This window comes from Gavia stellata, chromosome 7 (assembly GCF_030936135.1).
Source record: "Gavia stellata isolate bGavSte3 chromosome 7, bGavSte3.hap2, whole genome shotgun sequence".
NCBI classification, from domain to species: Eukaryota; Metazoa; Chordata; class Aves; order Gaviiformes; family Gaviidae; genus Gavia; species Gavia stellata.
This window is the reverse complement of record NC_082600.1, coordinates 39626568-39653217: the sequence shown is the minus strand read 5'-3', so window position 1 is coordinate 39653217 and position 26650 is coordinate 39626568. Positions and strand designations below refer to the sequence as shown.

The window sequence follows — 26650 nt, the reverse complement described above, 5'->3', positions numbered from 1 at the left end:
CCTGGTTTGGTAGGGGCTGCAAGCACCAGGTATTCCTGCTTTGCTCTGAAGTGATGCCCCTTGTCTGCACCCCAAGGTGCACCTTTTTTTCCACCTAGAAATTCTGTCCAGATACTGATTGAAAAACTGAAATATCAGCTTTAAAATGAGAAGTGGCAGACAGATTTTAAAAGGTTTTTAGGTACTTACAGCCTCAAATAGCTGCCTACTAAGATTTCTAAGAATATTTTTGTGCTTAACCCCTATTACTTTTAGCCACCTAAGAATTTTTTTTTTAAAGTCTGTATCTTTGGGAACCTTTTGAAGTTAAGTAAGGGTAAATCTGAAGGAACAGTGGAGTGTGAAATGGGACAAAATTCTAATTTGAAAACTTTGAGATTTGTTTATATACCTGTCCTTGCATTTCCAATTGATCTAATATGAAATAAGCCTGTGTAGTGCAAAATACTCTGAAAATGTTTCATTCATTTTTGGCACAAGTGCTACATAGGAAAAAAAACCCCACACCTCAGAAAAAAAAAAAATAAAGCCTTGAAAAATTATATTTACGGTATTGGTTTCAAAGCCTTGCAGACAGCATCTCATGAAAGCTGTCTGAATACTTGCATCAAGTATTTCAATAGTTTTTCAGTAAGACTTTAATGGGAAGTTATGCTGTAATTATAAGTCCACTCATCTTTGAATTCCATATTTAGAGACAAAGCTTGAATTTAAATGGATCTTAAAGGAGAATCTGAGATTTTACCTGACAAGACGGAGTCCTCTAGTGTAAAGGGATATTGTTTTCTGTTCCTTCCTGCCTTCTAGATAATGGTGCAGAGGACGCTGCCAGGCTGTTATGGCATTTGTTCTTTGTCTGCTGCCCCCATTGTTTTTACTAATAGAGATTTGTATTTATAATTTAGCTGATGATTCATTTGCCAGTACATAGCTGAACACTTATAGCTCATTTGGCAGTATGTGTGTTGGCATAGCAGTCATCGTGGAAGTAAAATGTATGTGTTTGTATTTGGATCTTGTGGCAGATGTGTAATATAAAGGAGATACCCCTTTGGCATGGACGCTTTCCTGGGTCTGGTCTGCCCACATGTCAAGTGTTCCCTGATTATGATCTATGATCGTGGCTCATATTGATGTTTATCTGCCTTTTCAGAATGAAAATGGCACCGTTCAGTTTTCCTTTTTTGTTCTTGTGATGTTGCAAGGATAGTGCAGCATGGTACAAACACTGTGGAAACAGAACTTTATAATATACTTTTCTCAACTGCCATATTTGTTCTGAAACCAATTTGTAACCTGTCTGTCTCCATTTGGCAACTGAAAATCAGGGGTTTGCAACCAAGGCTTTAGAATGTGCAGATGACTCAATTTCTGTGCAGAGGAGAATGAATACACGAGGAAGTCTGAGGACAGAAGGGCCTGGAAGGGAGGAGAAGCAGCAGTAACTTCACTGCTTGTTTCCCTTTACCTTACACAAATGTGGCCATACAAACACCACACATTAAACAAATACCCTAAAAATTGCTAAAACAAAATTTGATAATGGGGATATTAAGCTGTCTTTGTAAGTTAAATTCTGGCTGTGGTTAATTATGTAAAAATGCTGCTCCAACCATGTTATCTTGGGTGCCTTACTATTATATGAAGGGTAAACATAGGAGGAAATGAAACTCTCTTGCTTCTTTACTTGCTGGAGCATTTATTTCCCCTTGCCCATACATATATTGCAAGAACACCAGGCATAACAAGTAGAGTTTGTATTTAGTTCTGAATACAGTGAGGTCCACGATCACTCTTACCTCTGTGAAAGCAAGCTCCAAAGACTGTCTGGGTGCCCAAAGAGTTCACATTTCTGCACGTGTGATGAATGGGTTCATTGTTCTAATGAAACATGGCTGTTGTTGGAGGTCGTGGTCACAGAAGGAGAGAGGCCATCCATCTTTAATGAGGGGGCAGTTCTATGGAGGCCTTGAATGCCAAGGCAGAGATGTAGCATTTCATTTTTTATTTGATGTAGAGCGCCAGTGCAGAGACAGCACCTTGTTTTACAAGCTTTTTTTTTTTTTTTGTTATTACAAAGAAGGTGGGAGCTGTATCCTGTACAAACTTTAACCGTTTTAGATGTTTTGGCTTCGTTCCCAAGCGTAATGAGTCTGGAGGTTGTAAATGCATGTATTTCTATAGCCAGATCTCTGATCAGATAGGGAGATCAAACCTCTGGCCATGCACAGATGGTGTTAGACTTGCCTGCCTGAGCATCCTTAGGAATTGAGGTCTCACAGGCTGCATACTAACTGGCAGGCAGTGTCTGTAATCAAGGGGAACATCATGGCCTAGGGGAATTCCTCAGAGCAATTCCCATCAATACAGATAATAGGTGTGTATTTTAAGTACCTTTGAGGATCAGGAGCTTGTATTGGGGCAGAACCTGAAGGTGGATCTTCTCATTGACCAGGCAAATTCTGTTACTTGTGTTCCCTCCTTTTTCTGTACTAGACTGTTTATAGACACTTGAGGTTGTTTGTGACGAGGGTAACTGGGCCCTTTTCATTCAGATCAAGCAGAAGCAAATTAAGAATAACAACTTTTCATCACTGAACTAGTCGTAGTTGGACTACTGTACCACTAAACACGTTACCAGTCTCCTTACACATCTAGTTTGTTTAACACTGATTGTATTTAAGATCTAAAAATTATAATGTTTTTTCGTGGTAGATTTATTTGATACTTTAATTGATTAGCCTAAAGACTGTGTCTGAATACTGCATATGTGGTTGATGTCTGTTTGAGGAGAACGTAAAACGCTTTCTCTAAGCACGAAGAATGCTAATTATCTTTTTCCCCTTTGCTTCTACTCTTAGGCCTGTGGGAGACAGATATTACTTAGCAAAGGGAAGGATGAACATAACTTCTTCTGGGCTCAGGAGAAGTTAAAGCGTGGAACACATCCACTGTGGTTCATTGACATTCCTGTTCCTAGATTTGTTCTTTGAACAAACTTCTCTGAAAGGTGGCAGGAATCACCAGCATTGTCGGTGCAGAATCAAAAGTAGGAAAGAGCTGTGTGTTTGCCAGAAAATTGGAAGTTTGACTCATGCTTAGACTTTGAAAACCAGAATATATTGTGTGCCTATTCACTGAACACAACATTCAGGAGTAAAATGTGTAATGTGATCACAATTTTCTCTTTATTGGTCTTTTTTGTTTCATTTGTTTAAGGCTTTGTTTAGTTTGACAGTTTCAAACTAAACAGTTACAGATTTAAGTATCTAAGGTGATGCAAGTGCAGGGCTAGTTACAGATTTTTTTTTTATTTGAGAAGTTTGGTTGTTGACCTGTCTCTTTTCAGCCCAATTCTTGTACTGTGCTCATCATCCTGGTATCTGAACAAACAGCATATAAACTTATTTAGAGGAAAGGGGGGTTTGCGTGTACCAGTATTTAGTGTATTTGAGGTTATGATTTCTTTAAAAAAAAAAACATTCTTAAAAGCAAACATTTTTGCTGTATTCTTGTTTCTCTTGCAGGTTGATCCAGCTTTGAAAGAAAAATTAAAACAGAACACTGTGACACTGGAATCTGAATATGAGGTAAAATAAATTTGTTGCTTGGGGCTCATAACCTTGGCTACCCTTGATTACCCTGGCCGCTGGTGGGTTGTATCTGTCCCTAACTAAAATTAGATCAGCCATCTGCCTTTGACTCACTGATGTCCAATAAAAACAAGGTTTTATGTAAAGAAAGGTTTTTGAACATGCAGTGCTTCTTTCTGAACACAGCTTTACTTTGATGTCCAGGAGTCAAGTACAGTGATATGAATAAATTCCACTGTTTCTGTGGTTAACCTAGTCTATAAATGTAGAGGTGATGTTGGCCTTAGACGAAATGTGTATATGTATATGTCAACACTTCTGCTACATGAGCTCTGATGATCTTTAGACCAAATTACAGAACAACGTGCTTGATGTGCTTTCCATTATTTCTTGCTTCTGGAACTTACGTGTATCTTTCAAATAACTGCTGTTCCTTTTTCATTATTTCAGAAAATTTTATAGAGAAATATTTCACTCTTTCCTCAACAATGCATTTTCTTCAAACATTATCAAGCTCCAAAATGGCTGTTTTGGTCAGTTTAATATCCAGAGTTTCATAAATCTTCAGGCCTGCAAAAAGCCATATTAAGAAAACTGGAAACAGCCTCCCTGTATCCAGAAACAAAGGATACAGCTATTTAAGATAATTTTTAATGTTTTAAAATTACTTGTATCAAATGTCCAGCTAATACTTTATCTCTATGGTCTTTATGCTGAACATAGGTTTTCTTTTTCTTCCCATACCACATTCCTGTCACAAGCCTTTGAAGAGCTTGATTGCACCCATAGCTGTCATACTTAGGTGTCCAAATGGCAGTACATGGTCTTGCTAATAAAACCTTTCTATTATACTACTCTTTTGTGATTTGTCTGAAATAAAAATGTAACTTACCTTTTGTATTTTTACATGCCTAATTTCACAGAACATCTGCCTACCTGCCAGGTTTGTGATAGTGTTTTGCCATTATTGCAAACAGTTTTGGGCCATCCCCCTCTACAGAGAACTGTGTTTTATGGTGTAGGGAATAAAAATATTTGATCCCTGAGTACATATGGAAAGCTCCATAGGAAACTCAAAACATACAAATCCATTAAGTTTTGATTGTCTCTGGGATTACTGTCTCTCTCACTTTCCATAGAGTATACTGTAAGGCTGCTCTGATTTATTTATGTGGAAGAACCACAAGCAGTAAAAAGAACCACATCTCTCTGTTTAACTCACTACCTAACCTCAAAATCAACTGATCTGTAGTCAGATATGCCTTGCTTTCTCTCCAGAAGATAAATAAATATTGGAAGGATAATATTTAAATGTCTATAATTGCATTAGCTTTATGGATAAATCAATGGTAAAAAAATACAACTGGCATAACAACATATTACAAGCCTACTTGGGTAATGAGGCTCCTTCCTGATGGACAGAAATGACAGAAGCAATTTTATTTTTTACTTTATCTAAACTGCAGAGAGTTCCCAGGCCAAAATTCTTCCAAAGTAGTATTTGGGTGTTATAAAGGGTAGACCAGTTCAACAAAACAAATAGATTTGCATTTCCACATAATGAAAATAGATTCAGATTATTGCTTTGAACTCTAATCTAAATGTATACTTTACTATGGGCACCAATGTGCAAGCACTAGGCATTTTCATTTCTTGCTTCAGTGAAACTTGTGGAACTACAGGCTCTGCACTGAGTGTGTGACAATATTAGTCAATGTTACCTCTATATTCTGGTGGACAAAATCTAACCAATCGCTGAGTTACAGCTGACATATAGGAGATTAGTTTTCTGTGGACGCCATGTGTTCCAGGCTAGGGGGTCTTTGGTGGGGTTTTTTCCCCTTTCTTTATGTTTTTATTTGTCCAAAATACAGCTCTTAAGAACATCTTCTAATTCTATATATAGGTCACATTGGAGGATTACACTAGTGGCTGTTACTAAATATGGTATGATAAGAGATCAAGGGCAGTTAAAAAAAAAAGTTGCTGTTTTGATTTGTAAAGCCTTATTTTACAATATCATTAGCATTATATCTGCAGCTGTTGCTGAGGATACCAAGCCAGCTCTTTTGAGGCATGGTTGCCTGATGCATGCAAATGTCTATTGGCCCTCCCGAAGACTTTTAAAAATATCTTATTGTCCTTACAGAAATGTACGTATTGACTATATACTGAAATCTTTTAGAATGTCATAATTTCTGCTATAAGCATACACCTTTATGGGCATATTGCAAAAGATAAAGACATTTCTGATATTTCAAACATGTTGAAGTCTGCATTTTGTCTCCAACGTGGAGGTGGTGATGAAGAAAGTTGTAATCACAGATTTAATCAATTTTCTGTGAGGAAATTAAAATAAAGACATTTTCTCACCTTCTAATTTACTAAATTGTATCTTCTCAAAGCTACCTTTGTATATGTTGTCCATTGTTTATGCATTCCTGTCGCATACTTATGTGTCCTCATATGGCCAATTAGTCCTTGCTGCTCCCCTTTGCCTAATAAATCATGGCTTTGTCCACTAGTGACACTGGTACTAATGTGAATGTAGTTCTGCTGCTGAGCTGGGCCTTGTAGAACACACTGTAAAAAGTGTCAGGTGTTTGACCTGTGACAAAAGCCTAGAATATTTTATGTGAAAGCACAAAAATATTGTTTGAAAGAGGGCCATAAAAAACTGATTAATGTGATGAGTGAAAAACATTCTCCTGGATGTTTAACAATCACAGTACATTCCTTTTCAATGGTTTAAATGCAATCTCAAAATAACATTCCTTATTCTAGCACTTGGTTTCTGTACTTCTGTGAAATTAACGGTCTAGTACACACTAAAAAATCTGGCCTCAGTCAGTTGCATCAGACCCCAAAATAAAGAATTGTTGTTTAGGGTTTTTCAAGCAAATAAAGACATCTTTGACAAGAATTTTGTAACATTTTACAATGGAAAAATTAGTTAAGTTTGAATCAAATATGTGATATCCAGTGGGAACCAATGGCAATTGAAGGCAGAGGAAAAAAAAAATCACAATAAATAAAAAATGTGAAGGATAGCTATGGAAACAGTAAATGAGACATTATAAAGCAGAGAAGATTGATAAAAGGTACTGAGGACATCAGAGAGTTGTCTGATAAGTAAGCTGACAAGGATATGGGTAAGAGGATGGTGTTGCAGCAAACTAAGAATAAAATAATGCGGATGTAAAATCATGAGTAACCATATTGGCAAAGTAATGACATTCAAAAAATATATTTGTATTTCTTTTAGAGAAAAAAGTCCTTTGTATTCAACTCAGAAGAGACAAGGGATGTACTTCCAAACCTCTTAATAACCAAACAAGATGTTACTAATATCTATTAGGCTCTGATGGTTTATACCCAAGTTCCAAGAAAATGCTTGGAAGACTTCAATGGCTGCTGAAAATCTCAATCTGGGAATGATGGTTCTCTGGGAATCATCACTGGGCAGGGAAATGATATTTTTAAGTTTTCCCTGAGAGTTGGGACAAATCTGGGTGATATTAAGTACTTTTTTCAGTGATTTGGAAGAAATTGTAAAATCATTACTGATGTGCAAGTGACATGGAAGTATTGAAATAGTAAAAGTATAGCAAGACGTGGACAGAGAACTGTTCATATTACTTGGTAAGATGGGCCCATTAAATGAGCAAAGTATGTTTTTAAAGTAGCCAAAATTATTTGTGTAAAAAAACTGGAAATACAGGCCAAAGTGGACTGCATTATGGAAAGCAGCAACTCTGGAAAAGATTTAGGAGTGAATAAATAATTCAGATTGATCTTCTACTATGATGCTGTGGCACAAAGAACTAATTCAGTCTTTATGAATATAAACAGGAGTGGTAGATGGTAGGAAGAGGTGATTTTACTTCTGAGTGTGGTACTGATGAGGCTAGTACTGAAATACTGGATCTACTCTGGTGTTCACGTTTTGAACAGGCCTTTAAAAATGGGTTAGGTTGTAGAACAGGCGGAATATATTAACTTAGGGCTCGAGAAAATGCTTTAAAAGAAATGGAAAAATTTAAATATTTTTAAAGGTACCAAAAAGGTTAGTTATATATAAATACCTTCATAATAAGAAAGTGCTAGCTGTTGAAGATTATTTTTTTTATTGCAGCAAAGATACTAAAATTAGAAGTAAGTTCCATTATTAATAGGTGGGAACATCATTTGAACACAGTAGCTAGAAAAAGCGATTCTCTGTCTTTCAGAATATCAAAACTGTAAAACTTTATAAGTGAGTGAGTATGCTGGTCTGCAAGTAGTCTAGAGCATGCTGCTTTCGTGGCTTAAAGTATATGAATATTGAGCATTTTTTTTTCCTCATAATTTGATAAATCACAAAAGGTCAACATTAGCTCTGGACAAATGTTGTGTAACTGTTTGTCCTGACAATTACAGCAAAAGTACTGTAATTGCAGTATTAAAATGTTTATTCAGGATGGTTCAAAAAGTAAAAGCAAGTATATGGAGAGATGGCTTGGGAATATAACCTGTATATTTATTGTCTTAAGAGTAAAAGAAGAATTTCAATAAGCTCTTCTAAAAAAGATTCAAGCCACTTAATGATCATTTGACTTAACTTCGGGGATTGTAGCACCAGCAGAATGGATGAAACATTTTTTTCAGGAAGGGACAGTGTAGTAACATAGTGATTTAAAGCATTAAAAAGATGCATTGAAGGGTGTGGACATGACGACTACTCTAGAAGGAAGGTAATTCCTGAATACCGGTAGTTGAAATCAGCAAGTATCTTGTTGCTGCCATTATCAGTACCAGATGATTACCCATTTTGTTGTTTCAGAATTAACAGATTAGCATATTGAATTGATTTACTTCAGTGTCTGTGAAGATACTAGTGGCTAAATACCTTGAGCTATTTGAGAGATGACAAAGATGTTGGGGGAAAAATCCCTCCTTAGTGGCTGTTGTGACACTAAATGAGGTTGAGATACTCTTCTTTCCCCCTTTAATGACTCGGTCCCTTCCATGCTCTCTTCTTTGTCGGTGCATTGTCCAGCCTAGCCATTAGATTCCGACTGTCCTCCAGGTTGTGTCTGGGACAAGTGGGTTTTCTTGCATTTCAGTTTATTCACCTGTAAAATGGTCTTGAGAGTTTTTATTTCACTGTGAGTCTTCATCACTTGATGTTTTGTAGAGAAGGACAAAGTGGTGTTAGTTTATCGTTAATGGAAACTGGGAAAGGATTTCAGTTAAAATAGTTTGTGCTAGACATTTTATTCTGAGTGGATGTACAGTCCATAGCCAAGCTATTGTTTGCTCCTTTTCTTATTGATATTGCAAGAGTCTTGTGTGACATACTTCAGAATGTGATCAAAGAAACACAAGAAGGTGGAATTTGGTGATGGGTATAGCACAGGAAGAGTTCTGGTGGAAGAGCCTTCTTGCAGAAAGACAGATACTTAACCTCCAGAGGAAAGTTCACAGGGTATTGCTTTTTACTGGTCTTATTTCTGGAATTCATCTCTACTAAATAGTCCTGTAAATTCTTTCGCGGTCATGTTTATTACATATCTCTTTGCACAGGATTTTCCTTAACTATGAGCTGTTTCTTTCATGTATGTTGCATTTGCACTTTTCTTATCCCGTAAGAAGACACTGATTTCTCATAGATGGAAAAGAAAGTGAGGCAGTTAACAGTGCAATCAGACAGCAAACATGGTTGGGACATACCAATGCCTGTTATAAATAATCTCTTCTCCTCACCCTTTCTCCTCTCTCCAAAATAGAATCCTTTGTACCTGCTTGCACTCCCTGTGTGCTTTTTTTTTAATCCCAGAGGAACCGACCAACTCTTACCATGTTAGGGCCAACACTGTGTGTTGGCTCAGTCACAAAAAAAAAGTTTGAGTAGGGAAAGTGGCATCCACACAGCATGTCTGAATTCTTTCATTTATTGTCCTAAGGGATGCTGCTAGCTGCTACCAGGCAGTATTGGGAACATTTTCTTATGCAGCTGACTAGGTGGAAATGTTAAGCATTTCTGTCATACTAATGGGCCCCCAGTGGGGAATTGCTAGATCTTTGGTATGAAATATCTCTGAATTAACTTTAGTATAGTGTATCGGAATTTAACTACATAGCTGAGGCTTTATACATGCCTCTCATTGACTGTCTCTGAAGAAGATAGTTTTGAAGGAAGCTTTTGTATTGGCAACCAGGCAAAGTGGCTTTTTGCAAGAATATCTTCCTGTTTGTTTTGCTTAGTTTTTTTTCTTTGGCCAATTTCATAAACACCATCTGGAACATTCTGTGACTCCCACTGCACTTCTAGACGATGTCCACATGGACACTCAGGCTAAATTTGAAATACTTTAAAAGGTTGTTATACAATTCTCACATGTTCTTTGCTTCTCAAATTATTGTTACCCATCTTTGTTTAATGCTCAAACTATACTGTACAAATGTACTCTGCAGTAGCAAGTTACTATCAGAGAGTGGGTCGCTGTCTGTCCTAAGAGGCTTACTGATCAAGCTGAAAAATGAGATGCAAGATGATGGTGGTGACTGACCATGGAGTTTGCATGCTTTTTAACTAAATAATCAAACTTAAAAAAATTGAATGGAAAAGTTCCCTATTTCAACCTCTGCCTTCAATGTACATCTGGTAAGACTTGAGTTTTGCCCACATATAGCTGGGAGAAATCACTGGGAAGTTCAGAGGCTGAGGGAAATGCTGTTGGCAGTTCAATATGTAATACTCCATCTTGTTCATGGCATCTTCCCAGCAAGTCGTTGGAGAGCCAGTGTCCTGCTGTGCCATTTTACAGCTCTAATGTGAAAATAGAGTCTTTAAGCATGATGCAGTTCAAAACAAAATACCCTCCAAACATAGAAAGACCTCAGACCTTACCTTCTAAAACTTCCTCTTCATTCTTGTAAAAATTTAGATAGGTGCCTTGATCCTTCTCAGATAGAAGTCTTTCTGAGTTGATTCTGAAGACATGTTGGTTCTGGTAGAATGAAAGGTAGATTTATTCGCAAGTTATTTGTGTATTGTACATTCAGCAGTATTGCTGAGAAGCAGCTTTACTGTCACTGGCAATATAGCGGGGGACTAACACTCATATTACTATCCTCATCAAATAGACAGGGGATGTTAGCCACAAAGAAGAAACAGGAGGATTTTTTTCCTATGAGAAATTTGCCCAACAGTACAAATCAAATAGTAGCCATTGATGTCACTGAAAAAACTATGGCTGAAAGGATTGAAGTTGCTCTGTTAATGTTTAGCCAAAACCATAGTTTCTACACAGCGAAAAGCATTCTGTTTCAGCATATAAATTGACAAGCAAGTTCTGGAAGAGAGATGAGTGGAAAATCAGCAGGGAAGTGTAGATAAGAAACAAAAGTCCTAAACGACACTAAATCTGTGTGAATGTTACCTGAACTGAGGCCAGGATAGAGGCATATTGTCCACACTTCCAAGAATTCATAGTCCTAGCAAGATGTTTGAAATAAACCTTCTCTGTGGTGTCAGGAGGCTTTTGTGTGCTCCAGACAGGTCCATGCTGTGGAAATCCATATGCTCTTCCTACCAGCCACAGAACTGTCACTTTTTGCTCTTACTGCACTCCTGCACTGTAAAAGATCACATATCCCCTTCAACCAAGCTCACCTTTATATAGTTGAGAAAGAGCCTGCAAACATCCCAAAAGTCTGTCCTTGCTGCTCGTCTTCTAGAGGGTTCTGCTGCAGTAACTGGGACATACCTTTACAAAGTTCAATATGATACAAAGTTGGCAAGATCAACCACTCAAAGTTGGGAAATTCCTTGGTCCTATTGACTTGGCTAGGACTCCCAAGCTGTAAATTCAGAGATAAACCTTAATAAGCAGCACTTCTCTTTCTGGGGCACATTAACCATAGCTTGATCAAACTTGCATATACAAGGGAAATGAAAACTATCCTAAATGTACTTCATTGCTTAATTAAAAGAGGAATTCACTGAATTTTAGGTGGTTGATCTTGAAGGTGTAGTATTGCAGTCATGCTATTCTTTATGTTGGATGTTCAGAGTTTTGTTTTTGCTCAAGAAAAGAAGATAAGCTGAAAGTAAATGACCCATGCCTGAGTTCCCTTACTTTACCCATAGAGCTTGTGAATCCTTTGGACCGAGAAGTCCATCTTGGATTATCTGCAGTTGTAATGCATAAATGGCACTGGGTTATCATCTGAGATTCAATGTAGTTTTTAAGACATTCTTCATTTTAAGTAAAGGAAACTGCTTGTCAGTTGGGAGGAAATCATGGCAAACCCTGATTCCTAGATGGAAGTCTATCTGCCTAATGCTATTTTCTGTTATTTTAAAAATTCCAGGCTATGTAGTCATGTAGTTCTAACCGAGTGCTATAATTGTTTGGTTTACTCTGTAATTTGTATCACTATAGCATCTTCACACAAAACTATGAGAGCACTCTGTGAACGTTAATTAAACTCTATGACACCTCTGACATGGAGGTAAGTCCTGGTCTCATTCTTCAAATTGGGAAAATGATGCACAGACAAATTGGTGGTGCAGTTCCTTGATGCACATCTTTTACAACATAGCCACCTGAAGATGCTTCTGTTCTCTCTCCACCCAATGATTCCTTCAGCTGTGCCAGTTCAAGTGTTTGCATAGTCTTATACTTAAATAGGATTCATTCATAAACAGTATGTATTTGTTTTCCTAATCTATTTAATTTTTCTGATTGGTGCACAGCCCCATATAGTGCTGAACTGGCATAATTAAAGGGAAAATAACTGATGGGGAAAGAGTCCATTAAACCGGTTCACCATAGGTTAATTAATTGTGCCATCAATGAATGATATTGGATCCCACTGAAGTTAGCACCAAAACCTCTGTTGGTTTCATCATTGCAGTTTTTGCCAGTCTTTAGCAAAGCCAAAAAGAGAAGCAGCTCTCTGGATGCTTACATGCAAAAACCCCAAACATTTCTTCCCTTAAAGAACAAAAACCCCTTATTCTGGCCATGGCATGCTGCTTGCTGACTTGCTTGTGTAGTAATAACATAAAAACTAAACACTCTTTAGTTGGAAAAAATACTTCTTTTTAATCTGAGGATTAAATCACTAATCACAGGCTATTAAATCACAGATAATTGAATCACCAATTGCAGATATTAAATTATGTCACATCCTAAACAAAGTAAGTAACACCAAGTTTATATTAAGAAAATGAGATGTCAGAATGTGGCTCTGGGAAAGAGTTGTAAAAAAAACCAATAAGGCCTTATCAGTGTGATGATAAAGTCAAGATTTTCAGTCACGCATAAGACAGCAGATTCAGTGTTAGCCTTAATTCTGTAACTCTGCATCTATATATCATCATAGAGGTCCTCAATATATCTTTTATGATCTTCAAGCTGTTTTGACACCCTTGCAAAAACAGACTGGTTTAATGCATTTCTTTCACTGTATCTTTCAGCCATGAGGATATTCTTTCCTGGCTCACCTTTTATCTGCAAATGGGTTTGCTTACTATAATGATGGGAAATAATTGTCTCTCTGATTTAGAGTAATTTCTTTGGTGCTCATCACAGAATCTTGCATCAAGCTGTAAAGTAAACAGGATTTTCTTATCCCTCCTTTTACAGGTGGGAAGCAGAGACTAAAGCCAAATATTTTTTGCAAGTGACCACCTTGAATAACTCGGCCTGAACACCAATAGCTCTAAATGAATTCCTGCAGATTTCAGATTGTTTATTGTGGAATGAAGACTATCCTGCAAGAGTAGAATTCAAACTCTTTTTTTAAATTTTATTTTATTTTAAGGCTGACAGAGGATTAAGGCTTTTGCTTTATATCAAGCCAGGCATTTGAACCAGCAATTAAGAAGTGAAGGTCTCTTTACATCCTTATCAGTACCTTTGCACCAGGCAAGCTATTTAACAAAAGTTTTAAAAGTGAAGTGTGTGGCAAACGGTTAAACTTTTTTTTTTATACACTGTGCCTGTCTGCATAGCTGCATTTTTTTCTTGAATTTACAGCTTCTGTCAGTCCCGTACTTTTAAGAGGCAGTTTAGCTGATTTAGGAAGTGAATCAGTAGATTTAATGGACTACACTGATCTTACTTTAAACAGCTAATTTTCAATATCCTTTGGGCTATTTGAGACAAGCAGGAATAGTGGTGCTGGTCTGATCTGATTACATTTCATTGTAGTCTCCAATGATTGACTATTTAGTACATTTGAATTGGGAGAAAAAGCTTTTTGGTTTTTAGACTGCCAGTTCATATGGATTTCAATTTAGTAAAAGCTGGAAGTAGTTTACCATCTTTATGTGATGTGTCCATGAAGTTAGGTGGGCAGAGTCCACGTAGCTAAAAAGAAAAAAAGAAATAAAATAAGACATTAAAAAGGCCCAACCAGTTTGAATGAAAGAGGTTGACTTCATCTGGGAGCAGAACTAGCTGCTTGCCTGAATTCTCACTGTACAGCTCAGGCAGTCTGAAGGAGCTGTGTAACTTTGCAGCTTGTGCTGCACCTAATCAATAGAAGGACTGTCAGTTCGGTCTTATTCTTGGTGCTAAGATTAATTTAAAACGTAGCTAAGTACGTGTCTTTGAGCTACATCTAGTGTAGCCATTTATCCTGGGGTAATACTGTTGTAAGAATTTTCATGTCAATGACCCAGCAAAAAGGTTAGGTTTTATTTAGTTGTATGTGAGGTAGTGTTGTGGTTTAACCACGGCTGGCAACCAAGCACCACGCAGCCGCTTGCTCACTCCCCCCCGGTGGGATGGGGGAGAGAGTCCAAAGGGTAAAAGTGAGAACACTGGTGGGTTGAGATAAAGATAGTTTAATAGGTAAAGCAAAAGCCGCACATGCAAGCAAAGCAAAACAAGGAATTCATGCACTGCTTCCCATGGGCAGGCAGGTGTTCAGCCATCTCCAGGGAAGCAGGGCTCCATCATGTGCAGCGGTTACTTGGGAAGACAAATGCCATCACTCCAAACATCCCCCCCTTCCTTCTTCTTCCCCCCTAGTTTATATGCTGAGCATGACATCGTATGGTACGGGATATCCCTTGGGTCAGTTGGGGTCAGCTGTCCCGGCTGTGTCCCGTCCCAACTCCTTGTGCACCCCCAGCCTACTCGCTGGTGGGGTGGGGTGAGAAGCAGAAAAGGCCTTGACTCTGTGTAAGCACTGCTCAGCGGTAACTAAAACATCCCTGAATTATCAACACTGTTTCCAGCACAAATCCGAAACATAGTCCCCTGCTAGCTACTATGAAGAAAATTAACTCTGTCCTAGTCAGAACCAGCATAGGTAGATACATGTGAAAATAGCTATAGAGTAGGAAACCATTGCAGAACAGGTTTTCGGGTCCCCTTTCACCAGTGATAGTCCTTCTTATGCTTATCCACATGCAACAGGAGTCATCTATTCTTTCAAAACTTGATAGCATTGGTTTAGAAAATTGGATTGTCTGATTATGCTCCCTTCTGATGACTGAACAGATACCTGTCCCGTAAAATACTAATTTTTGCAGATACTGTCATGTGCCAGTAAGGAAGGTGCTTTCTTCTTGAATTGCAGCAAGGTATCAAACACAGTCTTTATACATGACACAAAATGTTAATGATCTCTATAAATACAATGAGAATAAAAAAATAAAAATACAGTCTCTCTACGTATTCATTCGAATCCTTAATTATTTGTATTTTAATTGACAAAAATTAACTCTGTCAATAGATCTCGTCTGTTCTGTAGTTTGAGGCAATGACATTTACTGTACATAACCCTTGGTTGTTTTATTCTGTCAGTATATCACAGTGTGTTTTCCAGGTACCTTTATGCTTTCCATTGCAAACTGCCGAAATACTTTCTTGTACTGGTTTGTTTAGATTGTATAGTTTTGAAATATTTCCTGTTTTGGACAAACCTCCTCTCTGAAAACCCTTTGTGAAATTTCAGGGGCGGATTAATACGAACTTTCGGTAAAGATCTCCAGTATGCATGTCTCTTTTGATAGACTTCTTTATGTAGCCTATCTTTAGGTACTACAAGTTTTGTTGTGTATATTTTAAATGTTGATTCTTGTTCAGACTTTGGGAGCTGAGCACCTTTGAGAATAGTTTAGATCCTCACAGCTGTGTGGTACCTTTGTGTTTAATAAAATCAGCATGCTTCCCTTCTGTTAAAGCACAAGGTTATTTTCAGTGTAGTTTCCTTGAAGCTTCCATTAGAATCAGATATTAAATTCTGAATTTGCAATCAGAGTGGATAGTCGCTGCTGCGTGGGATGATGGGTACCTTCCCTCCTTCTCCCTTCTTCCATGTCAGCTCAGATCCCTTCCAGTTGAAATGAAGTACCAGCTAATCATAAGATGTATAAAGTAATGAAGACAATTCTTCAGAAAGACCTATGCCAACTCCACTGTATAAAAAATTCAGTTGCTCCTACCTTGTGAAATTCTGCTGTTTGTTCATGCGTTCTCGTATATCTTCTGTTGAATGTTGCCTAATTTCTTTTGATATCTGACTAACCTCATTGCAATTTCCTCAATTGTAGAAGTGGCAGAAAACTTTTACATAACATGAACTAATAGCAGCAGGTTTGTTCTATCTGTTGAATTATTCTGTGACTACTATTCAAGTCCCTAAGCATTTGCCATTTATTTGGATGATTGATGTCAGGCAAATTAGACCACAGGCTCAGGGCAGGGTTAAGTATTTTCTGGTGTATTTTTACAGCATTTGCTGAGATGAGGCCCTGATCACAAGTCAGAGATTTCTATCCCACTGCAGTACGTATCATTAATGGTATGCAGTATTGCCCTCTTCAGTAGCATGTAGAATAGCTCTGTTTCTGGCGGTGGTGCAGACCCCCTCCTCAGTCTCCTGTTGGCAGAGCCCCGTCATGCCTGACGTGCCGTTCCAGAGTGCAGGCTGGTATGTGAGACTTGAGGTCTGTGTCTGCTGGGAAGGGACTTCTCTGTCTCTGCCAGCAGGACTGTGAAGATGCAGTATGTGTTTGTCTTCCTCAACTGCAACACCTGGTAGGTCAGGAGGGCGCCTGTTCTTCATTTTTGTGCGCCTCTAAAGCTAGATAAATACTGCGGTCATTGGTACTTCTGAGTGGGGATGGTAAGAGTAGGCAAGGAGGTAATTAAAATCTAGATAGTTTTTAAGTATCTGGCAGTTTGGCCAGTTAGCATGTCTCATGCATGACTTAGTGAGAGACGTATCTGTGATAGTTGGGTGCCAGGAGAAACTAGGCAGCAGAAAGCATCGCATACCTCTCTCAAGTTAAAACCACATGTGTTGAAGGGGATTGCACTGTTACTGGCCCTCTTTGTGCTAGATAATTCATCTTTTCCAGTATGCATTGTATGTGTGCTGGCAGGATTCTTCAGTTCACTAATTATTAATCTTGTGTTTGAGCTATACCAATGCTTATCACTCCTACTACTTCAGTACTTGGCAGACTTGCAGTTGAAGAACAGATCTGGAAAACAAGGTGAGAGAAGAAAGAAAAAGTGAATAAAAGATATCTTCAGTTGTATTCAAATGCTATAGCGCTTCCTGTCCTACACATTATCTTCTGATAAGCAGATGCATTAGTGCCCACCCTAGTCATTTATGTAGCTATATGGATAACTCCCAATTTTTTTTTCCTTGTTGTTGAACTTTTGCAGCGTAGGCGAACGTTCATCAACCCAGTAGTGATACTGTTTCTTGTGCAAAAAGAAAACAATTTAGAATAATACGTACTTTAAATCACGGGGCTGTCAAGGTGACACTGTTATTTTTGCTGTTTATCTGCAGAAGCTGCAAAAGTCTGACTTGGATAACTGGGAGAACATAAGAGGACCCCGTCTGTGGGAAGATTCCAGGACTGTTCAGAAGCAACGGCGGGAGGCTGCCCATCTCAAGACAGAGTGACTGAGCAAGCCTACTTTGGTGCCTCTGCGGAAAAAAAAAAGTCTCAGGCTGGACTGTCTTATTTTTTAATCCAGTGTCAGGAACAGACGTGGGAGAGGGGGATTGCACTGAGCAATTCATGCAGGTGTACATATAAGTAACTGTGAGATCAATCCAGAAGGCCATGTATTATATGAAGCCCTTTGTTTGCATCCATTTGCACAGAGTTCCACAGGCTGTATATATGAATTCTCAATTAAAAAAATAGCTGATTATTCTACTCAGAATATCCCATTGTTTTTCAATCCCTATTGTTGAAAACTGAGATGCTTCAGCAAGGGGTAACATTTCAGGAGTCACTGTCAGTACCAGAAGTTGTCCTAATGAGAACAACAGTGCTGTCATCTAGATGTGTGTGACCAGATAAATGCTGCTTCGGGGAGCCCCTGCATGACTTCAGGCTCTTAAGCGTGGAAGGGACTCCACAGGCATATGAGCTGTTCAGAACAGTGAGTCAATTTTTTTGGCTAAATAATATTCTTGTATTTCATTTCCAAGAACTTGACTGTATAGAGGCATGTACAGAGTGTCAGCTGGTAGTTGGTCAAATAACATTTGTTTAGCTGTGGTTAGATTTTTGTGATTAGTTTACTGATACCTTTGTGCAAGCAGGACCTGTGCACTGGAACTTCTCAGTTTAAGCTGGAAGAGTTCTTCCTCACTAAGAGCTGTGCTGTTGCTCCGTGAGCAAGTATTGTAGCAGAATCTTCTTGAACCACTATATAGTGGCAAAGCTCATCTTACATGTATTATTACATGTATATTTGTACGTGTGCACAGAGTTTTTTTGTCTTTTGATGAATTCTTCTGAAATGCTTGTCTTTTTGTATTTGTCTTTGTGGTAAATATTTGCTGTCGGAAGAAATCATGCTAGCATTCAGAACCATTCTGCTGAGACGGTTCAATGAATAAGCATCTAGTCAATTTTTTGGATGAAATGAAGCTTTTGATAAGGTGTTACAATAGACTTGTAAAACACCTGGGGAATGGAGTAGTAGAGCACAGATTAACAGTAGATTCTAGTTTCAAAGCATTCAGTGACACCTATATGTAAAAAATCCTTTTGGAACTGTCTTTGGAAGAGGTGTGGTCTTACTCCTCTCTGCAAGTCATGTCAAATGTGCTTTTGGACACTTTGTTTAGGTTAGCTTCCTTGTCCTCATGTAAATCTTCCCTCAGCACTTTCTTCAGTCTCTCAGTGATGAGGTCCAGTCTTTCTCTCAGGAAGAAGAATCAACACTGATTTTTAGAGAGTTGTAAAGCAATACATAATACATAATACATTTTATATGAAATATCTTAGTCATGTTTTCTTCTGATAAAGTTGCGAAGACCATCAGAAAGGGTTGCATGTTACCTAGAACAAGATTGGAGCCGTGTGTTTGTGTGTTTCCCTGTTCAATGTCATATATATCTTTGGTTCTGAATGAATGTACTAACAGATTAAACCAACCAGGAGAGGAACAGGAGGAGCAATACAAGAGCAAGGTAATCATAAATGCTATAGGGAGACAACTGAAAAGCTAGAGTATGGAGGCATTAAGCTGTGGCTAGACCTAGGCAAGAAGGAAATCGGTTTGATTGTTTTGTCATTAGTTTTACCTAAAAGATAAAACAACATTCTTGGGCAAATAAGATATAAAATAGGACAAATAAGGAGTAATTAAAACTGCGTACCTTGTTAAGCATTTTTTCAACTCTTAAATTAAAATTCTGGTGCAGTTCCACTGACAGCAGCAAGATTGATTGCTCAGAGGACATCAATGCATTGACTACACTGACAGAATATTCTCTGAGTTAGGGCTCCTGCAGCATCACTGCTGCTGTTATGGTACTAGCTGGACTACTGGAAATGTTTATTTACGTTCACCGGTATAGACCCATCTTGTGTGGACTCTGCGTATTCACTTTGTCTTTTCCAGAGGATACACATCTTCCTTTTCCCAGCCTTGACTGAAGGAGAGGGGAAGTTGCCATTGCTTTGCACATGGAGAGGCATGATCAGCTCCCAGTCTTGCAACATTAGCTCACAACATGGACCAACACCACCCCTGAAATAAACACATGGCTTTCTAGGAACAACATGTGTAGGAAAAGCTACCCCTTTCCCCAGGGGAAGAAGCAAAGATATTTCTCTTTCATGAAGCCCTTAGGCTTACTGGTTTTCTTGATGAACAAAACACTCACTGAAATACCCTGTGTATTTTTAGTAATTTGATATCCTGCAAAGACTATTTTGGGAATGGTCATCATATTTCAGCAGGTCTGTAAGGTAGTTGTAAATAATTACTTCTATGGAGAACACTTTTAATGTTGTAAATTAGGACCCAATTTTAGCTGATTGCTTGCTGGTTGTGGGGTCCCCCCACCCCTCCCTTTTTTATAGGCACTAAATTTCCTGTAGTTTCTGGGGGCATATTTGTAACTACCTTTGAAGTGGCATCTCTGGGAAGTGATAGATTTATCTTAGCATCTCTGAGAAACACCAACGTGCAGTTGGAAAACTTCCCAACTTGCCCTTCTCTTTAACTTCCCTTTTAAGAGACAGCACGTATCTATTGATAGGCCGGTAAAAAAAAAATATCCCACCTGTTTTTTTTTTTAAGTCTGTTGACTCATTTATGAATTAAAAAAAAAACAACCAAACAATAACTTTGGCAGGTACAGAAGCTGTACTTTTCATAAAATGGGGAGAGCTACTTCAGCAATTCTCTTTATTGCCATGCACTTGGGCAATGGCTTCATGTTTTATGCTGTGCTTTTCTTAGCCAGTGAATTGGAAATAATACTTATGAAAAACGTGTTGAGAGTCAATTAAAGTCTCTTAAGTTGTCGTGCATCCTAAAGTAGAAGGCACTCTAGAAATGTGGAGAATTATAGTTCACAATACTAGCGAGAGAGTCAAACTTCAATTGGTTCAGGACTCATGCTTAGTTTGGCTGCTTATTTCAACTATCCTTTTGAAAGCCATGTCACAGCACTTCTGGTTATCTCTCAGGCACCTGGGGACAATCTTGTTGAATTCCTGAATTGTTATTCTGAACATCTGTGGCTGGGGGAGTCAGAGGTAATTAAGTGCAATTGTCAGTCTGAGGAACTGATTGACATTTTTGCATCCTCTTTGGTAACTGGCATATACTGGTCTGAGGGGAATGAAAACAAGGCTTTAGTGAGAGCTCTGAAGTATTAAAGGGGTAAAAGAGAGGACTGAAGAAGCCAGGTCTTCTAGTCAGTGTTGCTGAAATTAGAAATTAAAGAAGGAAGTCTGGCTAGGTGTCTGTGTGTATGTGGACTGAAAAATCAGTTTCAAAATCCCTGCTTTGACAATAAAGGAGAAAGTGTTTCTCTCTCAAAGAAAGTGTGGCAAGGTTGGTCTCTGGGATTTTCCATAACAAGAAAAGCAGTGGGACATAGCAGTGGAGGGAGTTTGGGACACCTGTCTCCAGGGATAGGGAGCGCTCAGTGTAGCACCAGTGGTTATCCAGCTGGATGGTTCCCAGCGGCAGGTATCTGCAGCCCAAAATGCTAACCAGATCTTTGTATGAGATCAGCCCGGTGGATCCTGCTTATTGAGTGTGTTTCTCCTATAGCACTTTGAATTTGCAGACTCATGGATGACCCAAAATAGAAAACGCTCAATATCTTAGTTCAGCTGTAACACAGATGAAGGAGAGGCTTAGCAAAAGCTGTAGCTACTGTGATCCAAAAAAGGTTTCAAAACCTGCTCAATAGCATAGCAGTTGAATTTCAAAGCTCCTAAATGCATCTGGATCAGCAGCTGGGTGTTAAAAACTTTTAGAATCAAAATGCAGAGAACAATCTTGCCAATAGTGATCCTCCAAGGTCTTGAAAATGGCTCCAGCTACCCCAACAAGGTAGGTTATGGTGTAATAAGAGGTGAATGATAGGAGTTTTAGACCAGAATACAGAATGCAGCTTAAACATACCCCATCATCAGCTGGGGACCAGTCCAAAAAAACCAGAGGGAGAAACCCATTTCTTCAAAGAGAAGCAGCAACTTTGCGTGATTTAAAGGTCAATTGTTCATTGGATGTTTTACATGGACACTTTTTGTTTAACTGTATGTGCATGTGTGTAGGTGAAACGTAAAACAGTAGGTTCCACCTTCTGAAATAACTACATAGACCCTTGTACTTCTTGATGATCTTGCATTTGTTCTGAGTCGCCATGTTTGAATTTCCAGCACAAGTCCAGGGTAAGTTTCATTTTTATATCTTGTATTTTCCAGGGGCTTTTCTTTCTGTAAGAAGTGGGAAAGCCTAATATTGTCCTTTGCTACTGACTACTTTATGTCCACTGGAAAAAAGTAAGAATAAAGAAACAGAGAAAAGAAGGGAATGATCTGAAGTCTTAGGGAAAGCAGAATAACTATTTTTACATGAAGATGGTCACAGAATTTTCCATGAACTTTTATGTTTAAAAAGTCTGCTTTTTGTTCTGTGTTTTCAGTGGAAAACCTCTTTTCATCCTTCAGTGGAGTAAGGTTCACAAAAAAATTTCCACTCTATTTTAGACTAGCTAACTAGAAGGTTTCAATCAAAGGAAGGTAATTGCTCACTGTTAGGCCTTCTAGCAAGCCTTCTACAAGCACTTGCAGCCACACTCCACCAAGGCACAAATAGTCTCTAGACTTAGAAACAAAAACTCCATGCAGATGTTTTTCTTAAACTTTTCCTCAGCCCAGGAGGCCAAAGCAGTCTTTCATACCACTGGAATCAGACTGACCATATTTTCTTGTTGAACATGTGCTTTAACTGTCTTGCTTGACACAGGCAATTAAAGTTTCACCCTCACCATCTCCGTGGTGCTTGGGAGGTGTGTTAAAATTAAATTCAACGAAAGCAGCAGCTGGAAGTGCTGCAGAAAGGGCATGTAAAATATGGTTATACATTGCAAACGTGAAAAGTAGAGTATGTATCATAGTCACAGGTCATTTGTGAAAGAAAAAAAACAAACACAAAAACCAGGAATAAGGGAGTACTGTGTATTGCCAGTGCCTCTGCAGAAGAAATTTATGCGCCATATTTGGAGTCTGGCTTGATGTGCTTCAGTTGATGGAAAAATGACCATACTTATTCAGCATGTCTTTTTCAAGGTAGTTGATGAGATCCTTGGTGTTCAATACCAACACGACTGTGCATGTTCAGACCAAATCCATTATGGTATCAACCTCAAGGAAGCCCAGTGGCTTCCAGGAGTACGGCTTAATCCCAGGCAGGATCAGGGATAAACCCATTTGCCCTCCAAATCCATTCTTCTCTTTCTGTCCTGTCTTCCAGTGTTCTCCCTAAAAAGTAACAGCTTAGTCTCTGAACTGCTCTTTTCTACTGGATCTGGCTGTAAGATGTCACCCTCTTTTTTTGAAGTTCATTGTCTACCAAGAGTTGAAGAATAGTGGTTTCTAAATTAATTTGAAGATGTCCTGTAAAATGTAAGCTCAGAATCACAGAACCAGTATTATATCCCCTTAAGTATGGCATCCAGCATACAATGGGTCTCTTTTTATCTTTAGATACACAATGCTGTGCTCTCTATTTTATGTACAAAGGAAATTAAATGTACTTTTTTCTTTAAAAGATGAGATCTTCATCCATCACCAGCTGTCAGTTCCTAATAATGTTGCCCAGAGAAGTGTTATCTGTGATTTAGTGGCTTTAGTGGACTATCTTTTGTTGAACAGAGGACAGCAGAATAAAATTTCAGCTTAATATAGCTCTTTTCATACTCCTGAATAAACAGAGGAAGAGAGGAGAGCAAGAGCAAAGAATCTTGGGTTCCAGGCTCAAGTTTCTTCTGTTTTGCAATAGATAGGGCATTTTAAGAAAGAAAAAGAAGGAAAATTAAATTGAAAAAGAGGAAATAAGAGAAGAGAAGAAAGTGGAAAGAAAAAAGCTTAGGGACAAAAATAGTAACATAAAACAGTGTGTTCTTTCTGACTGGTCCCTCTGGATAGAGTAGGAAGGAAAATTGTTTCTGTCTCAGGAAAAACTTTTCAGCTCAAAAAATACTCAAGTCAGAATGAAAAGTCAAGTATAATATTTTGCAAGCTAGTGGTTTTAGAAATAATTTTATTTGGATGAACTGCAGTGTTTTACTTTGCTTTTCATGTTTTTCCATTCTTGATGATTTTTCCTCAGGTAGCTTAACTGTGGAAATGAAAAACCACCACTGATCTTAAGAGCGTGTTTTTCACCTAAAAGACTGTCAGCACAAAATACTTAAACAGTTTCGAAAAATTCCACAGAAGTGTTCTCAGTAAGAGGAAAGATCTATCAAAATAGATTCCTCTCAATGAACAGGTTGCAAAATGTCAATCAACCAGATTGTGGTGGGTTGACCCTGGCTGGACACCAGGTGCCCACCAAAGCCACTCTATCGCTCCCCTCCTCAGCTGGACAGGGGGGAGAAAATACAACGAAAGGCTCGTGGGTTGAGATAAGGACAGGGAGATCACTCAGCAATTACCGTCACGGGCAAAACAGACTTGACTTGGGGAAAATTAATTTAATTTATTGCCAATCAAATCAGAGTAGGGTAATGAGAAAATAAAAACAAATCTTAAAACAGCTTTCCCCCACACCTCCCTTCTTCCTGGGCTCAACTTCACTCCCGAATTCTCTACCTCCTCCCCTGCAGCGGCACAGAGGGACGGGGAACGGGGGTTGCTGCTCCGTTCTCCTCAGGGGGAGGACTCCTCACACTCTTCCCCACGGGAGACGGTTCTACATGAACATCTCCAACGTGGGTCCTTCCCACGGATGCAGTCCTTCAGGAACTGCTCCAGCATGGGTCCTTTCCACAGGTGCAGTCCTTCAGGAGCAGACTGCTCCAGCCTGGGTCCCCCGCGGGGTCACAATTCCTGCCAGCAAACCTGCTCCAGCATGGGCTCCTCTCTCCACGGCTCCACAGGTCCTGCCGGGAGCCTGCTCCAGCGTGGGCTTCCCGTGGGGTCACAGCCTCCTTCGGGCATCCACCTGCTCCAGTGTGGGGTCCTCCACGGGCTGCAGGTGGATATCTGCTCCTCCGTGGACCTCCATGTGCTGCATGGGCACAGCCTGCCTCACCATGGTCTGCACCAGGGGCTGCCGGGGAATCTCTGCTCCGGCGCCTGGAGCACCTCCTCCCCCTCCTTCTTCCCTGACCTTGGTGTCTGCAGGGTTGCTTCTCTCTCTCATTCTCACTCCTCTCTTCTCCGGCTGCTGTTGCACAGTTGTTTTTCCCCTTCTTAAATCTGTTATCCCAGAGGTGCTACCGCTGTCGCTGATGGGCTCGGCCTTGGCCAGCGGTGGGTCTGTCCTGGATCCGGCTGGCACTGGCTCTGTCAAACACAGGGGAAGCTTCTAGCAGCTTCTCACAGAAGCCACCCCTGTAGCCCCCCCCCGCTACCAAACCTTGCCACGCAAACCCAATACACCGATTAAAAAAAAATATGTTGCAAAAGATCTTTTACCAGCTGTACCACTCAGTTCCTTCATTAATTGGTGAACGCTGACCCTGCTCGCTGACGAGTGTCTGACTGCATGCCTCTGTGGCTGTGCACGCCAGCGTTCTCCCCACCAGATGCACACACCTGCATTGGAAAGTTGCACGCTGGCAATTTAACAGAGGATTTTGCTACTCAGTACCTCGTAAGAAAAGACCTCTACCCCTTACTGCATGCAGTAGTCTGCTATCCCAGGTAATGACGTTGTAACGTTTACATAAACTAATGAAGTTGCCTCTAAAAACTTCATCATCCTCCGTGCTTTCCCTAATACTACAACCTAAATTTATTTCTGTTTAGTTCATCTTAAATAATGCCATTTTTTATTAGATATTCAGACAGCATACTCATATGTCGCAATATAACAAGAAGAAACCCAACATTTTTCCCAGTGTAAAAAAACACATTGCCCCTGTTTAAGTGCTAGGTCTAGGGTTGCCATCATTTTAAGTTACCTGGCTAGCAACAAATTGGCAATCAAAGACGGAAAGACTCCAGTCCCGCTCACGTTCATATATATTTGAAGTGACTCTAGTCCATCCAATTTTGGAGTCATGTCTTGCAATTATTTGGCTATTTACCCCACTGCAGATGCTTTTTTGCCTTGCAAGTGTCTTGACTGGGCTGTAGATGTGATCAAATTTAAACGCATATTTTCAATACAAAAGTCTGAGATTGCACATTTTGTATAACAGGCCTTTTGGCCTGTGTGCTCCCTGTGAAGTACAAACATCCTTATCAGTTGTGCTGGAATAATAGACAGCAAAACCGTATGTTTTATTTTTAACATCCTTTAAATCAAGATGAACTTGAATGCACTTTGATCAAATTTTTAAAAGTTCACCCTGGCCCCGATACGGGTTTTTTTTGGAAGGCTTAAAGGTGAATTATGACAGACAGTGTTTTGCAACTTGACTTAGGGAAGTCATTGCAGAGGAACAGCTGGGAATATTCACAAGATGTTTCAGTCTAGCTGAAAAACCCTGTACTTTAAATAATCAGAATTTTGAATGTCTTAAATGCTTATTTGAATGTCTGTTTTAGTGGATCTTCCATGACCAGCATAGAACATGTCCTTTTTTGTTAACTGGACTGAGGTTTCTGGCTAATCCAGGTTATTCAGACTTTGCAAGGAAAAGCTGGATATGGGAACCTGTACTTTCTATGGACAGACCCAGTTGGCTGGTCAGTGATTTTGAATACGAATAGGAGTAGACCTTTATCTCTTTCATCTGTTCGAGAAGATTTCTTACCCCTGTAATGAATTATTCACAACAGAAATTAAAAATTGAGCGGTCTTTGTCCCTTGAAGCTACACAGGGATGTGCAGTGTTATCTGACGGGTCCATTTTTCTAAGACCTACTGCACATGATCTTCAAAGTGCAGAAATAATTTCCGGGCGAAGCCAGATTTGCACATTACTACCTTAGATTAACCTCGCTAACTTGATAGTATCCTCTGCATGTATCATACCATACATAGGTCTCCCAGTTATTTATCCCCAAGGTGTCTATTGTTTTCCCCCCATCATCTTTGCTAGCAGTAGAAGGATGCACAGGTTTTTCTACAGCTCCCTAAGGT

At 39.2% G+C, this 26650-nt stretch overlaps 1 protein-coding gene across 1 annotated transcript in view; it reads left to right on the top strand.

The window, feature by feature from the left end:
• The window catches only part of LOC104255936 (cytochrome c oxidase assembly protein COX16 homolog, mitochondrial), a 51414-nt gene extending 33609 nt beyond the window's left edge, over positions 1-17805 (top strand). The window contains exons 3-4 of the mRNA XM_059819263.1: positions 3528-3590; positions 17409-17805. Coding sequence (XP_059675246.1) covers positions 3528-3590; positions 17409-17525 — 180 coding nt within the window. The 3' untranslated portion in view covers positions 17526-17805. The remainder of the gene's footprint in view (positions 1-3527; positions 3591-17408) is intronic.
• Positions 17806-26650: the final 8845 nt, after the last annotated feature.